This window comes from Columba livia, chromosome 6 (assembly GCF_036013475.1).
Source record: "Columba livia isolate bColLiv1 breed racing homer chromosome 6, bColLiv1.pat.W.v2, whole genome shotgun sequence".
Lineage (NCBI taxonomy): Eukaryota > Metazoa > Chordata > Aves > Columbiformes > Columbidae > Columba > Columba livia.
Window position 1 is genome coordinate 31,814,646 of NC_088607.1, and position 14,762 is coordinate 31,829,407.

The 14,762-nt window shown below is 39.8% G+C and overlaps 1 protein-coding gene across 50 annotated transcripts in view; it reads right to left on the reverse strand.

The window, feature by feature from the left end:
- ANK3 (ankyrin 3) overlaps nt 1–14,762 on the reverse strand; it is a 357,522-nt gene that overhangs the window by 19,043 nt on the left and 323,717 nt on the right. For 18 of the 50 annotated variants that reach the window (XM_065067824.1, XM_065067822.1, XM_065067826.1 and 15 more), the window contains 5 exons: nt 6,314–14,014; nt 5,606–5,680; nt 4,767–4,898; nt 3,600–3,743; nt 599–1,271 (listed from right to left, as the gene is read on the reverse strand). In XM_065067824.1, the coding sequence (XP_064923896.1) occupies nt 599–1,271; nt 3,600–3,743; nt 4,767–4,898; nt 5,606–5,680; nt 6,314–14,014 (8,725 nt within the window). The remainder of the gene's footprint in view (nt 1–598; nt 1,272–3,599; nt 3,744–4,766; nt 4,899–5,605; nt 5,681–6,313; nt 14,015–14,762) is intronic. The other 32 variants (XM_065067844.1, XM_065067849.1, XM_065067848.1 and 29 more) reach the window with 6 other exon arrangements.

Below are 14,762 nucleotides of genomic sequence, written 5' to 3' on the forward strand. Positions count from 1 at the left end.
AAGGCAGGCAGGAGCTCTTCATCCAGTGAGTACCAGTAAGGCTGAACACGACAATGCATATTGTAAATGTTGAAAGCTTAAGTAGGCCCGAGGGGAGGCTGGAAAAGCTCACAGAAGAGAAATGGACTGAGGATAACTATGCAGAAAGCACCCATCTCAGCAGGTCATTATACTGAAAGCGAGTGGAGTCTGGGAAAGTACTGAAGGAAAACAGTGTATACAATCCCCTCTCCTCCTTCCCCGAGCATCCTCTGCAGCCACTGCTGGGAGGCAATGTCTGGCACTAGAAAGGGACCTGATATCACCATTCTTATGCCTTGTAACCTCATTTCTTTAAAAGTCTAGTAAATCAGCATGACATAGAAGGCTTGAAGTGTTATACAAACAATGGCAATTTAAAAATTGGCTTATGGAAAAAGCAATGACTATCTGAGGGAAGGCAACTATTACTTTTTCTTTCGAATACATATATATATTTCTCTATATGTGTATATACCCTCATAGAACAGTAGAACAGCAGCCTCAGCACTGTTTCCAGAGGTGAAAATGGCATGGGAATGTTTCTTATACACACACACTCTCACACAAAGATGCTCACCTATCATCCAAGCGACCTAGCAGGCTACCACCTATTCTGCGTCCTGATGTCAGTGGCTCGGTGACACTTGACGAGTCAGTCTGCCAACCTGTAATTGAAGACATCTCGTGTTCTGCTTGTTGAACACCTTTAAGAATTGACCATACTCTTTCTTCCGTCATCTCCTCAGACTCAGCTCCTTCTTCCAGTTGAATGTCCTCAAATAGAGATTTAAGCTTTTCTTCTGTCATCTCCTCATCAGTACCAGACTTTTCTCTCTCAGGCTGTTCAGTCCTTACTCCTGCTTTACTAGTCTCTTCACTCTGCCTTTGTTTAGCATCTTTTGATATCCCGCCATAACTACCAAGATACCGTGGAAAATCCTTAAGGTCCACTTCCTCCAACCGGCTCTCGCCTATGGAAATATCTTTAGGTGTTCCTTCTCTAGGCACTGAGAAATCAAGTTTGCTGTCATCCAGTGAAGTGTCTTCTTCAGTCACCACTGGTGGTGCTGCTGCTGTACCATCTACATGTCCCTGGGAGGTCACTAACACGTCACTCAGTCTACTGGGAGTTCTAAGGGGTGACTCTAGGCTAGAGGTGTCGCTAAAGAAATCGTCCTGATGGAAAGGGGTGGGCGGCACGAAGCGCAACCCAGTGGGAGTTTCCAGTTCCACTTGAATGGAGGGATAACCTAAGGAAGACAGCACATTTGGACTGACTGGGACAAAGCATGGAGCAAATAAGCAAATGTCAAATGACTCATGAGTTACATAAAGTATGAAACGTATGAGGAGGTGCAGGTGTATAACAACAACTGCAGTTCTGATAGATTTCTTCACTTTGTCCCAAACAGATGGAACAAAAAAATGAGTACTGCCAGTGAATAGTACAGTGAAGCCAGTACTTTTGACTATTTTCTAAATAGTCTGTAAAGATTTCAGCAATTGGTTTTGCAGCCATTTTAACATATTTAAGCTATAGCAGACCATCTTATGAGCATGCAATAAATCAAATGTGGACAAGGATGGTTGTCCCTTTATATCCAATACAATCTCTTCCAGCCATGTTATGTAAATCTTTCTTTCCCAGTTTTTATGTTTTTAAATTTGGAAGTTTAATAAATAGATTTTCAAGACAGAAGTAGATCATAAAATTGGACAGCCACTTTTTTGTCATTAGGTATTATTTCTAAATCAGGTCCACATTTTAAATATACTTTCATTAAAAAAATACAATACCAGCAATACAATGCTACTAATAAATATCTTCAGTTTAACCATAGAGCCATGAGAATGGAATAGTTAAAGAACGAGATACAGAAATGGATCCTAATGAGGATACTGAAGAATAGTTGATCTAAATACATAGCAGGATAAAAAACTAAAAAAGGAAGTTAACAAAGGGATAAGAGAACATAAACACAACAAGGGAGAACTATATGAATATTTCAGGTACAGTTAAGCTATTCAGGTGAGAGGACTGTGGTGAGTAAGGAGATCTTGGTGATCTTGGAGAGTGATGCGATCTTGGTGACATGGGTACAATCAGATACACTGATCAAATAGAGAGAGAAAAGAAAAAATGATGAAAACATGGGAAAAAAACATACAAAATGATTAAACTGAATATAAACATAAACATGACAACAAAATCTGAAGTTCGCTTTCCAGCTAATAGCAGGTTGGGTAACCTATGAAAGGAAAGAATACATGCTGTGGGGTTTACTGGGCGGTGCGCTGCCTGCAAAGGGTGCTGCATTAGCAGGGTCTGGCTTTTTTCTTTCCTGAATCAGCTGAGAGAAAGGCAAAGGTGGTCTGGTCTTGGTGAGGAAAAGAAGCTTGAGGAAGGTTCGGAGAGGAGGAGAGACAGAAAGCAGCTGCAGAGAAGCATTTTTTATCATAAAACATTGATGCTACTATTAAAAGGTGCAATCAACATTTCAAGAGCAACTTTCTTAAAATGTCGACAGAAAGTTATTTCTGTAATGCAATGATTCAATGACCAGCAATGCTGCTCAATAATGGAGGTACACTGAGGTTATATGCTCTGAAGAAAAAAAAGTCTTACTAAAATACAGAGAAAGCCCAATACATACTTGAACGAATTACAAAAAAACAAAGAAAATGTTACTTACAAAAGAAAAATCTTACTTAAGGAGTTATTCATAATACATGTGACAAAAAAATCAAAATAAAGAATGTAACAACCCAGTACCTGTTCAGTAACGTTTAAAAGAAGAAAAAACAACATTTAGCATCTTCAACATACTGATAAATAATAAGTATACCTATGGCAATTCTGTTTTCCAAGCAGAACTTCATTTATCCTTTCAATCTGGCTCAAAATTAACCTGCACAATTCTGTTTTCAGTTGGTACAGCTTCCATGTGAAAATTATTACACAATTTTACCAGTAGTAGAATGAAAAAAAAGATTTTCTCTCATGCACTAATAAAACATTTTCTTACTTGTCTACTACTGTTGCAGAAATGCTGCAACTGAAAATCATAAAGCAATTGATATTCACTTGTCTCGAAGAGGCTTGGTAGTAAATCACATGTTAGTTTACTCTATGCAATTAGTAAGCACTTTTTTCCTCCTCTCTTTTTTTTTTTTTTCCCCAAAGAATTCTTACTATTGCTTAACTAGACAGGAAACCAAACAATATATATATTTCAAGGTAATTTAGAAAGCGTGCAATACCAAGTACATTAAAAAGAAAAAACACATGGGAAAGCCTCCAAGCACAACGATTGCAGGAGTAAAACATTCAGGTCTTGTCAACTGACACCGAGGCTGGTGGGAACAAGGTTACTCAGGCATTGGTTTGTGGGATCCTGGGCTGCTTCTTTGCAACCCACATATTGTACCATGAAAATGCTTTAAGAGAGAAAAAAGCCTCCACATTAAAAATAATTACTTCTATAGAACTTACTGTCTCTTTCAAAGTCTAGTTTATACAACATTATTATACCACTGGACGCGTCACTGAACTAAATATGACCATGGAATTCAATTACCATCAATGGGATCATGAAAAACGTTATTTTCATCTGCAAAACTTCTGGTGCCTGAAATATTTCCATAATCAAATATTGGTCCTTCCAACAGGGTCACGATATCTATTCGATTGATTTTTGTCAATACAGAAGTTAAGGCATCAGCTGAAAAACAAATAAGACATGTCAGAAAAAAGTTCAGCATTGCAGAACTGTGTAATCATCTTTCTCAGTTACACATTGCATTAATTATAAATTGCTGGCATGTGTTTCTGTCCCAGTACCTTTGGTTCTAGCAAACACCATCATTTGTCTAGTTGCCATTCTGCTCCCTACTTATTCAAGATATATATCTATTAAGAGTCTTCCCTGCCCTGCCAAGTATATTTATATTACAACACAAAAGGCACAGACAATAAGATCAGAAGGTTCTTAAAAATCATATTTACTTACTACTGAAACAAAATATCCTTTTACTGGAGCATAAAAGGATTCTGGAGCATAAAACCATTCTGTTTTGAGGAACAACAGAATAGGTAGCCATGCAGGTAATAACACACGTAAGGTTATTCATAAAGTACGTCATGAAATCTCATCTACAGTAATCTTGCTGTGAGAATACAGTAATACTAGAAATGACTTTAATGATGAAAGAGATCAAAGTAAACTCAAATACTGTGTAGGAGTGTATGGATTAGAGAATGTTAATGATCACCATTGACCTAAAACAAAAATCAAAACCTCTCTCTCAATTTGAACAATTCAAGTGAAGTGCGCAGATAAAAGCAGCAGAATCAGCACAGAATTGGTGTCTCCATCACTCCTCACAGAAGGAGGTTTAGACTTTAGACCCGTAATACTCTGACACTACCTAACTTTGCCAGGCAGCTTATTTCCCTTTTTCATATTCCTTGCTATTCAAAAGTTTTCCCTAATATTTTCCTTACCAGAATTTAAGTTAATTACTTGTAGCATCAATTATGGATGTGGACAACAGATTATTTCCTTCTGCATATATCCTGAATAAACACAACATATTTCTGGTAAAAATATAACAAACTTTTTTTTCCCCATCAGTGGTTTGCAATAGACATAAGCAATGCTTTCTTCAATTCAGGCTGTTTAGAGCAGGCAACAGATTAAATGGGCTATAACTTCTAAACAACAAAAGTAACTACTTGAACTTACTTGTAGCATTTTTCCCATCTCTGGTAACCCATTTTTTTAATAACATGAAGCTTTGAGCAATGAGAGAATTTGGGTTTTCTACTCGGATTTGATTTATTTCATCCACAGAAAAATTCAATTCTCTTGCCAGTTCTATAAAAACAAACAAACAAAAAAGCAAGAAAAGAAAACAACAACAAAACCAACAAACAAAGCACAAATTTCTCAGTCATCCTGCTAGGCTTAAAAATATCACCTTTCTTAGATCACACAGATAGCAACAAAACCACCCGACACAAATGGGTAACTTTACAGATAACGATGAACATGGCATTCTACGGTCATACTTTAATTTCTTAAGACAGACATAATTTTGAATTTTAATCCTATCTCTGCAAGCTATTATCATATTTATACCCAGTAAGCCTCTTAAACATGGTGAAGAACAGCTCCGTAGAGACTACCCCATCACCACTAATTTAGAAAACCTGTTTTTTTCTGGTGACTGTTACTCCTTCACACAGTCAGGCAATGCCCCCCTGCAACCTCCCTGGCTTTGGGGAAGCTGCTGTCTAGAGAGCAGATGGATCCACTCAGCTCCTTGGGGGAACCTCTTGAGAACCATTTTAGCTATTTTTGCTATGAGTTTGTATTTGATTTATTGTAAAACCACAGGATAACTCCTCTCAGATATTTCCTATCAGGCACCTTTGCTTAGCAATATGTTGCATATTTTGGAAGGCTGGGCTCACCGTTAATTCAGGAGAGTCTAATGTGGCTTTACTGTGGCTTTTGGTAAAAGACTACCTAAAAATGTAACAGCGACAGACTAATTTCAATATTAAAGCACAAAAGCTTACCTGTCCAGCTAAGTCCTAGGTGATCGGCTACAATTGCCATCCTTATATCTGTCCGTTCACATGGACTCTGTGGACCTGTGATTTACAATTTCTCGATTAAAAAGGATTTGCACAAAAAAACACAATACCGGACAATAGTTTATTATAAGTAATAGCTTTGACTAAGTTGCCAGTGCTTATATCATTTACTGGAATGGTTGTGTGTCCTAATAACCTACAAAGCAATTTTTTTTCACAGCTTTTATACTTTGACCTGTGTGAAGCCAAATGTCAAACTACATGATGTCGTGTAATGAAACCAAACATGCTGACAATCTAGCTGTTAGACTGTACACAAGTTGTTCAATTACTGGTGGAAGCCACCAAGACCAGATTAACATCTATTTTCTCTACTTTGACAGAATAAATTTGCTGTCACAAAAGAAATTTTTCAATTTCTGAGTTACATCAAATTTTGAGTTACATGAATATCTTCGGCATGCTTCACTAGCTTTCTACAGTACAGGATTTGTTTAAAGGAAGAAAGAAGAGTATAAGACAGCACATACAGATGACAATGACAGAATGAAAACTACAGTTAAGTCACTCCACAGGCAATCACAACAGTTCATGCACTAGGATCAACAAGTTGAAAGTTTTACAAACTAGGCTTGATCTCCACGAGGTGAGCCATGAGAGCTCCAGAAACCTGACTGCCTTCATTCTCACCAGTCCTCTTACTCCTCCTCCTCTCACTGTCGGCCTTTTCACTCTTTGATTTTATAGATGCTGCCTCTGTTTTCATGTCTCTAGTAGACTTCGATGTAATGGAAGGCTGGTAAACTTGAGTAGCTTCTGATATGGATGTGTTCCTTGATGTACTGTCTTCTTCATCATCAGAGACCTCTGACTGCATCTTTTTCTCTTCATCAGATAGACGATCCACAAGCTTTAAAGTCTCACCACTAATTCCCTTAAAATATTCAATTGAATGTTTACATACCTCCCTAAGCTGATTTTTCCTTACTTTAACTGTTGTCATGGTGACGGAGGTAGATCTTACCTTGACTGGTAATTTAGAAGGAGGCTGTTTTGGTTTTTCTTTCTCTACCTGCTCTTGTCTTGGCAGGGTTGGAGTTCTTCTAGCTAGATTACTCCTATGTGTATTTTTTACAGGAATCCTAGACCTTGATTCTAGACAGGGAGAAGAATTCTTTTGTTTTGCTTTGTCAGGCTTACTAGCCCCTCTCACTTTCCCTGTATTACTTTGGAGATTATTTTGTGAAAAGACTTCTTTTACTGAGCTGGCCTTTATGGGAAGCTTTGATTTTCCTCTAGCCCCTACCGACTCTGTTGACTTTTGCTGCTCTCCGTGTGGCTTTTGCTTATCTCTTACTCTGTGTCCTTGTGTTGTCCCTGTACCTTTTCCTGAAGTGCTTTTCACTTGATTAATTTTCTGGAGGGAACATTTTGGTTCCAAATGTTCTTTTAGCTCTACATTACAGGTAACATCATCTGTAGGGACAGCAGATGAATCCAAATTGTTGTTGTTATTAAAATTATCTTTTGGAAAATCACTGTTTTCTGTTTGCCTACAGCTTGTCTGGCTAGAAGCTGAACTCTCAGTCACTGATACAGTTTCATTTTCTAATCCCTGACCACTTGGCATCACAGCTTCTATCTTATCTGTCACTTCTCCAGGGCCATCTTTCTTCAGAGTCATGGTGGAAGCAGAAATTCCCATTTTAATTGGTGTGCGCAATTTGGGATCAACTTTAGAAGCATTTACCGCTGCCGATGATTTTTCCAGTGAGTTACTACCAAGGGTTTGTTCCATGCAATCTCCACTGGCCTGGATGATGGGCTTATGTTCAACTGCTGTTGTTTCTACTGGTCTCTCTAGGTTTGTTTCTACAGTGTTGTCCCCTGCCTGTGGCTGTGTGATGGCAGTGACTGTACTTTTATCCCCTTCCCCCTTGTCCCCTGACTTCCCTTCAGAAGTATGCTCACCAATCTGAAAAAATTGGAGTCTTTCTTCAACAAAATCCCTCTTGCTCATGTCAATTGCACCACTGCGAGTCATCTCAAACATCTTCCCTTCATGAAATGGGAAGGGGTTGGGCTCGCTAGTTGGCGTACTTTCATCTGTTGGAGTTCTGGCTGGAGTTGTGTCAGGTGTTGTTGCTTGAGATCTGTCTTCCACTGCCAGACCAAATGGCTTAGCCTCATCATCCCTTGATTTAGTCTCAAACACTTCATCGTCACCTCGGTTAGTGGACCACGGATCAAAATCTAGACTCTTGGTGGCCACCGTTTTGAAAGGTGTTGCAAATTCTTCATCTACTTTGTAACTGAAATACGAATCAGGAAATACAGTCCTGTCAGGGTGTCTGCCTTCCAAACTGAAAAACTGTGCCCCTGACTTTTGTTCGCTCTTATCTCTGGCTTTTTCAGAAGCTGGACCCTTTGAAGCTGCCTTGTCTTCTTCAGGGCCTACCTTGCCTTCCTCCTCAATGACTTCAAGCTTACTCTGGCTAAAGCTGCGATCAGTTTGCTTTAGAATGCCTTCTGTAGTCCATACATCCTTTTTGGTTTCAACTGCTGGACCTGCAAGTTTAGAATCACTCTCAGTTAAACCATCATCTTCATCTTGCAAATCATAACCATCAAGAGAGTCAATCTCTGTTGCATCAGTATCATGGGAGAATTCTGCAGTGGTTGCTATGGAACACTCTGTGACAGACTGGTCATTGTTATTCCCATTTTGCACTACATCATTCTGGGGTGAATCAAGCCCAATGTCAAACTCATTAGGCTTCCCAGAAGCGGGATGTCCTAACTCTTTCTGTTTCTCAATCTTTTCAGGGGCTTTCTGTTTTGAGGTTTCTTTCTGGTCATCTTCCAGTTCTTTCAGTTTGAATGTATACTTTTTAAGTGGAAGAGGCTGATAGAGAGATTCGTCATCACTGGAGTCACTGACATCTGCTCCCGGTGGCACAGGAGACGGTGGCTGTACTCTTATGACAGGTTCAGCAAGTTGGCATTTGTCATGTTCGTCTTGCAAGTTCACTTCTGTCATCTCCATTTCACCCTCAGTGGAATAATGAGGCTTCTTTTCTGACTCGCCTTGATCTGCATCCAGTGGTGGAGGAGGAGGGAATTCAATGTAGGCAACTCGGTTACCTTTGGGTCTTTTGTTAGAGTCCTTATTTATATGATTAGGCAATGCTTTGTCAACCTGTGGTTCCTCAACTTCTGCCTGTTTTACAGACGTTGACTTAGCCTCTGCTTCCTCCTCTGACTCCTCAGATACCTCAGGTATAGGACTGGGTTTGCCTGGGATATAAGCTATTAGTGAGTCGGGTGTTTTAGATGTAAACTCATAACTCACTTCCTCTGAACTCGGTGTTTCTGGTGTTAAAGGGCTTTTACCAGAGCTATCTATAAAGGACACTTGTTCTAGTGTGTCATCTTCTGGACTACCTTGTGGAGAAGGAGGTTGTTTTTGCTGTCTAGCTGTGTAAAACGTCCCCCTCGTCTCTTGCACTGTCTTACTCTCCTGACTGACAATTTTTTTAATATTTCCTTGTTGCACCTCTTTCTCATATTGCTTTCCTACTTGAACAAAACTGACATAAACAGGTAACGTCTTGATTTCTTTTACTCCCTCAGTGCTTACTAGTGGCGCAACTTTATCCAAGTAATCAATGGCACCAGGGTCAACTAAATCACTCGAAGGAAATTCCTTTCCTGGACTACATTCTAAAGAGTCTGGTGATTTGCTAGGGGATATTTCAGTTTCCTCAACAGGAGGACTTAGACCTATTGAGGTCTGCTGCTTGCTAACTTTTTTGATTTCTGAATGCTTTCTTTTTTCATCTTCCACATAATCAATCTGCCTCTCAACTTTCTGCTTAATCACAGCTGATTGGGATACTTTAGCTGAAAGTTCATAGACACCATCAGGCATGGCTTTCTTCTCCTCAGCAATTCTGACTGGAATATGGGACACAGCAATTTCTTCTTTCCTTTTGGATATTTTATCAGCCACTTCACCATTACGTTCCCCCTCCCTGACAACAAATTCTCTGTATAAAACCCTTTTTGAGGGAGATTTTACAGTCAGTTCCTTCACTTCTTCTGAATGAACTCCATTTGCTGCCAGTTTGTGCTCTGTCACAGTGATAAATTCACTTTTTTTGTCGGTTTTAGCTTCAGCATGATCAACGTGGTTTTCTTTTACTGTATCTGGAACCAGCACATGTGAAAGCTTTTCTTTTTGTGTTTTATGGTTAGAAGTTCCAGGACTTTCCCATGTCCTATAGATTTTTTTGTCCCAGTGTCCCTTTGTTGTTGAGTCTGAGCCATATGTCAGGTCTTTTACTTGTGGTTCTGAACAGTGTTCTGGAACGCCTTTACTCATCTCAGTTCTTTGGTTTTGAGTGTCTGAAGCATGGAAGTCTTCAGTAGCTTTCCCTTTACCTGGAACAAAATCTTCCTGTATTTTCACCTCTTTCTGTAAAGCTATGCTCCCATCAATGAGCTCTACTTGCTTTGCATGTTTCTCTCTGGAATAAAACTGATACACTGGTAACTTGCTTTCTTGCAATTTCTTTACTGGAATTTTGGACTGACCATCCAGCTTTTTTTCTTCTTGAGTTACATCCTTACTCCTTGGACTTATACTCTGTTCAAATTTAAGCCTGATGGAACTGAGCTTTGATTGCTTCAGCTGAAATCCAGCCTGAGAAACCTCAGGTACTCCAGTCTGCTGAGCACTTGCTTTGTGTTCCATAGTTTGTTTAGAGTCCTCGGCAGGTTGCACAAATATCCTTTTTTCAGGACTGCTGGGCAAACTGGACGCTTTTCTTTCATCCACCTTGGGAAAGCATTTCCCATCTCGTGCGTACTGCTTCATCTTACTCCATTCATCACCAGATGATGGCAACTCAGGGAGCAGAACTTTCTCGGGGCTGCTGCTGGCAGAACTCTGGCTAGAATGTATTTCTTTGCCATTTTTCTTATGCTGTTTTTTCTCTGGAGACTGTAGCTCATCATTCAACTTCTCTGTTTTATCCCGAAAAAACTGTGATACTTCAGTCAGTTTTTCTTCTGCCTCTTTAACAGTCCTGTCCACCCTGTCTTCATATATCAACTTTTCTCTACCTCTGTCTAATCTGTCCTCAGTAAAGCGCATCCACATGGCATGTTTTGGACTGCTAACATCTCCAGTGTAGTGTAACACTGTCACTTTATCATAATTATCATCTTTAGACATTTTACCCACACCATTTTCAGATACATCTTTATAGATTTTGGAGAGAATCTCTTTTTTGGGGGCAGTAGCTACTTTTTCTCTGCATCGCTTATCGGACCCCTGTAACTCTGCACTAAGGGGTAGAGCATGGTCAGTAACTGACTCCTCAGTATCAGAATGAGACACATCTAGCTTTTCTGAAAGAAGCATTTTCTCAGCAAACCTGTAAGACTCCCCTCTTAGTTCTGACAACTCATCATCATGGTATTCTATTGAGTGCTGACTCAAAAGCTTCAGTGTTTTGTAAGAGTCATCAGACATGAGTTGAGCAGAACTAGGGCGACTGTCTTCTTCCTGGGACACAGGAGTGTTAACTCTAGAGGACTCCAGATAGGAAGGAAGTGACTCTTCAGCCGTGAGCTCTTCTTCTTCTTGCTGACCTTGTTCGTCTGAACAAGGAAAAGCATCATGTTTTTCCAACTCTTTTAAGTTAGTATCTCCCCGAGGCAAGTCTTTCTGATATACATACATTTCTTTTTCTGGATGCTTTTTTGTTTCTCTAATAATGACTTCAGTAGGTTCAGCCTGATTACCTTTTTCAATATGGACCTCTATTATTCGCTCCAGTTTGGGTTTCATTTTGCTGTCCTTCTCTGCATGTTGTGGTGAAGTTTCAGTAGACTTGCTAACATCGGATGTAAGTGATGATTTGTGTTCAAACAGACCTGCCAGTTCTTTGGAAGGGTCACGTCCAGACTGAAAGGCTTTCATTATGTCATGAACAGACATTGTTTCCTCAATTCTTTCAGATGTGCTTTCAGTGCATGGAGGTTTATGATAAACCATCCTAGTTGTCGTAGTGATATGAGTTTCTTCTTTTACTCGGACACCCTTACTAAGCACACACTTGTGGTCATCTTCTTCACTGCTGCTTGCTTTCATTTGAAAAGCTTTAACCTTCTCTTTAATAGATCCAGCTGGTTTTTGCTCCAGCTCCATAAATGTAGGGGCAGGTTTTGAGGCCGGGAGCTCCTCTGCTTTCTGCTCTGGGATTTCTTCGGATGACGGTTCGTAGCTGCGGATAACATGAACTACTTCAGTTCTTGTTTCTGTAATGACGGGAGGGATGGGTACATCATGGAAAAGTGGTTTTGGCCCTGTGCTTTCAGCACTTTGAGGGGCAGAAGGTGTCTTTTCACTTCTTGTTTCAAAGCCACTGTCAGATAAGGGACTTTTATCTTGATCATGTTGAGAAAAGTCATCTGGCGACTCTAAAATAGTATCTGTTCCAAAAAAGGAATCTGCAATTTTACACAACTCCTTTTCTGATGTTGATGGCCTCATGGAGGCTGGAGGCATTTTAAGTTTATGTTCCTGCAAAGCGATAGCTGGTTTTAAAATACGCTTTTGTCTCTCTTCACCTTCTTTTTTCCCCTCTTCAAACTTGTACTTTATGTTTGTTAAGGAACTGCTACCGATATCATTTGCTAAGTAATCGATAACTTTTGACAAGTTATAATCCTTTTCCGACACGGTTTTGGTTTTAATTTGGACCTTTTCTGGAACAGATATAGGAGGGCTTGTCAAAGCTTGCTGTCTCGCTTCATCAATCTCCTCTGTACTGAACTCTACCCAGTCATCCTCAGACAGGTGTCCTTGATCACTTTTGGATACTTTAGCCGACCCTTTACTTTCTAAACACACATCTTTTTTCAGAATCTCACTAACTTTTACTAAGTCCTCTTTTACTTTCTCAACAATTTTAAAGGGCTCTTCATCATCAATTCTACCCTCTTTCGGTATCTCAGTTTGGAACGGTTTGTCCTCTGCAACATCTGTCTGCAATATTGCAGTCATTCTTATTAGGTCCTCTTTCATTTCAGCAACATCTTTCAGTATCTCCTGACTGGAGGATAAAGAAGATGGTGTGGACAATTTGAGAGCAGAGGGTGCTAAAAACAAGGATGATTTTACTGGAGATGAAGTTCGATTAAAGGGAGGCTGTGTGCGTGCCTCTGTAGTCAATGTTTTAATAGGCGACAGTAATGCAGCAGCTGATTTTGTGAGTGAAGACGACTCTGGGAGCTTCTTTAATGCTGGTTCGGACAAAACATTGACTACAGAATATACTGGCACTGTTATTGTTGATGAAGTTACTGACGAGGTAGTTGCAGATATTGACCCAAGGGCTGTGTACAAAGCACCTGCGGGAGGAGTTCTTATTGACTGGAAAGCTGAGGGTGCTGAAGACACAAATGACCTGAGTGGAGAAAATGACTTTGTTGTAGCTGTTGAAAACACTCTCTCAGCCGTGTCAGCAACTGTGTTAGCAGCACAACTTGCAGAGTGTGCAGCTGCAGTGATCTTGTCTTGAAGAACAGCTGCAGCTTTGGATCCATTTAGTAAGTTGGCAGAAGGTGGGTATTTGAGAGGTGACACAGATCCATTAAGCAACGGTACATCTGTGTGCCCAGCTACATGTTTTGCTGGCGACGAGAGAGCCGAGGCCATCATGACTTTAGAGGATGAAACAGCAGCATCAACTGCTGACTTAGCAGGTGACACCACTGACTTTAGAGGGGACGATAGAAGTGAAGATGCTGATGTGATGACCGATTTAAGTGGTAAACTTGAAGAGTACATGTTAATGTTGGATTTGGGAGATGCTGGAGGCGTCATGGTTATGGACGATCTCTCCAAGAGAGACCCTGCTGTAGTCACTGGAGATGTCCGAGAGGGGAATGTGGTGGTGGATGCCAGCCCTTTTAGACCAGCAGCTTCTGTGACTGCGGGAGCTCTGACGAAAGAGCCTGAAGTAACCTGCATATTGTAGGGAGGTTGTGATACCACAGTTTTTATTGGTGAAGAGATTGTCCGAAATGATCTAATTGGAGATGCTACATCACTAACAGATTTAACTGAAGATGTGGTAGAAGCTCCTAACGTGGATTTGATTGGAGAAGTAGAAGAAACAGACCATATTGATTTTAATGGGGAAGCTGTAGGAGTGTTAGAGGAAGAGCTTGATAAGGAAGTGAAGCCTGATTTGGCTTGCCCAGGCACAGTAATTGGAGCTGTTGTCCATGACTGATAGGGCCGTGGTGAAAAGAATGGCTTGTAAGAGTAAGTAGCAGGTAGGGATCTTGTTGCTCCCGCACTCCGTTCAACTGTTTCTTAAAATGTTAAATTAAAATCAAACATAAAATCAACAAAAATGGTTGAAAAACAGAGAGACCAGAGAAGAAAATTGGTCAGTAAACGTTGTAATATTACAAAAAGCAAGTATAATTGTTTGCATGAGTTAGGATGAAGGAGGCAAAAGAAGATTTAAAAAGGAAAGAAAAAAATAGGAATGAGCCATACACTGATGACTGGTCCAAACCAAAAAGCAACATGAAATGAAAGACAGAAAGCACATAGCAAACAAATCTGCAAACAATGAAGAACAGAAAACACAAAGAAGGAACCCATAAGGTAAAAATAAAATCACATCAAAACTTCTTCTCTTACTTCCTATTGACTTTCTGATGTGCTACTTCTGAAATATTTGTATCAGTTCTATTTTGCCTGTTTAGGTATGTCTCTGCTTTGTGCAACTATTAGAATTTTCCTTTTAATAATTTCTGTTGTTGTTGTTCTGTTCAGATATTGAACCTATGCAAAATATAAACTTGTGTAAAACGACATTATATACCTATTTTTTTTAAATCACTCAGAACTATTTCATGCACAATCCAAAATTCCTTTAAGTGACAGGCAATTGATGTGCAAACTGTGAAGCAACTGGAATAAACTAAAATCTCTATCTCCCATGCACAATTCGGATATGCTTCACACTCACAAAGCCAATAAGAGCAAGAGCTTTTCTGAGTCAATATTTAAAAAATAATTAAAATAAAGAAAAGAAAGGAACTTTTGCAT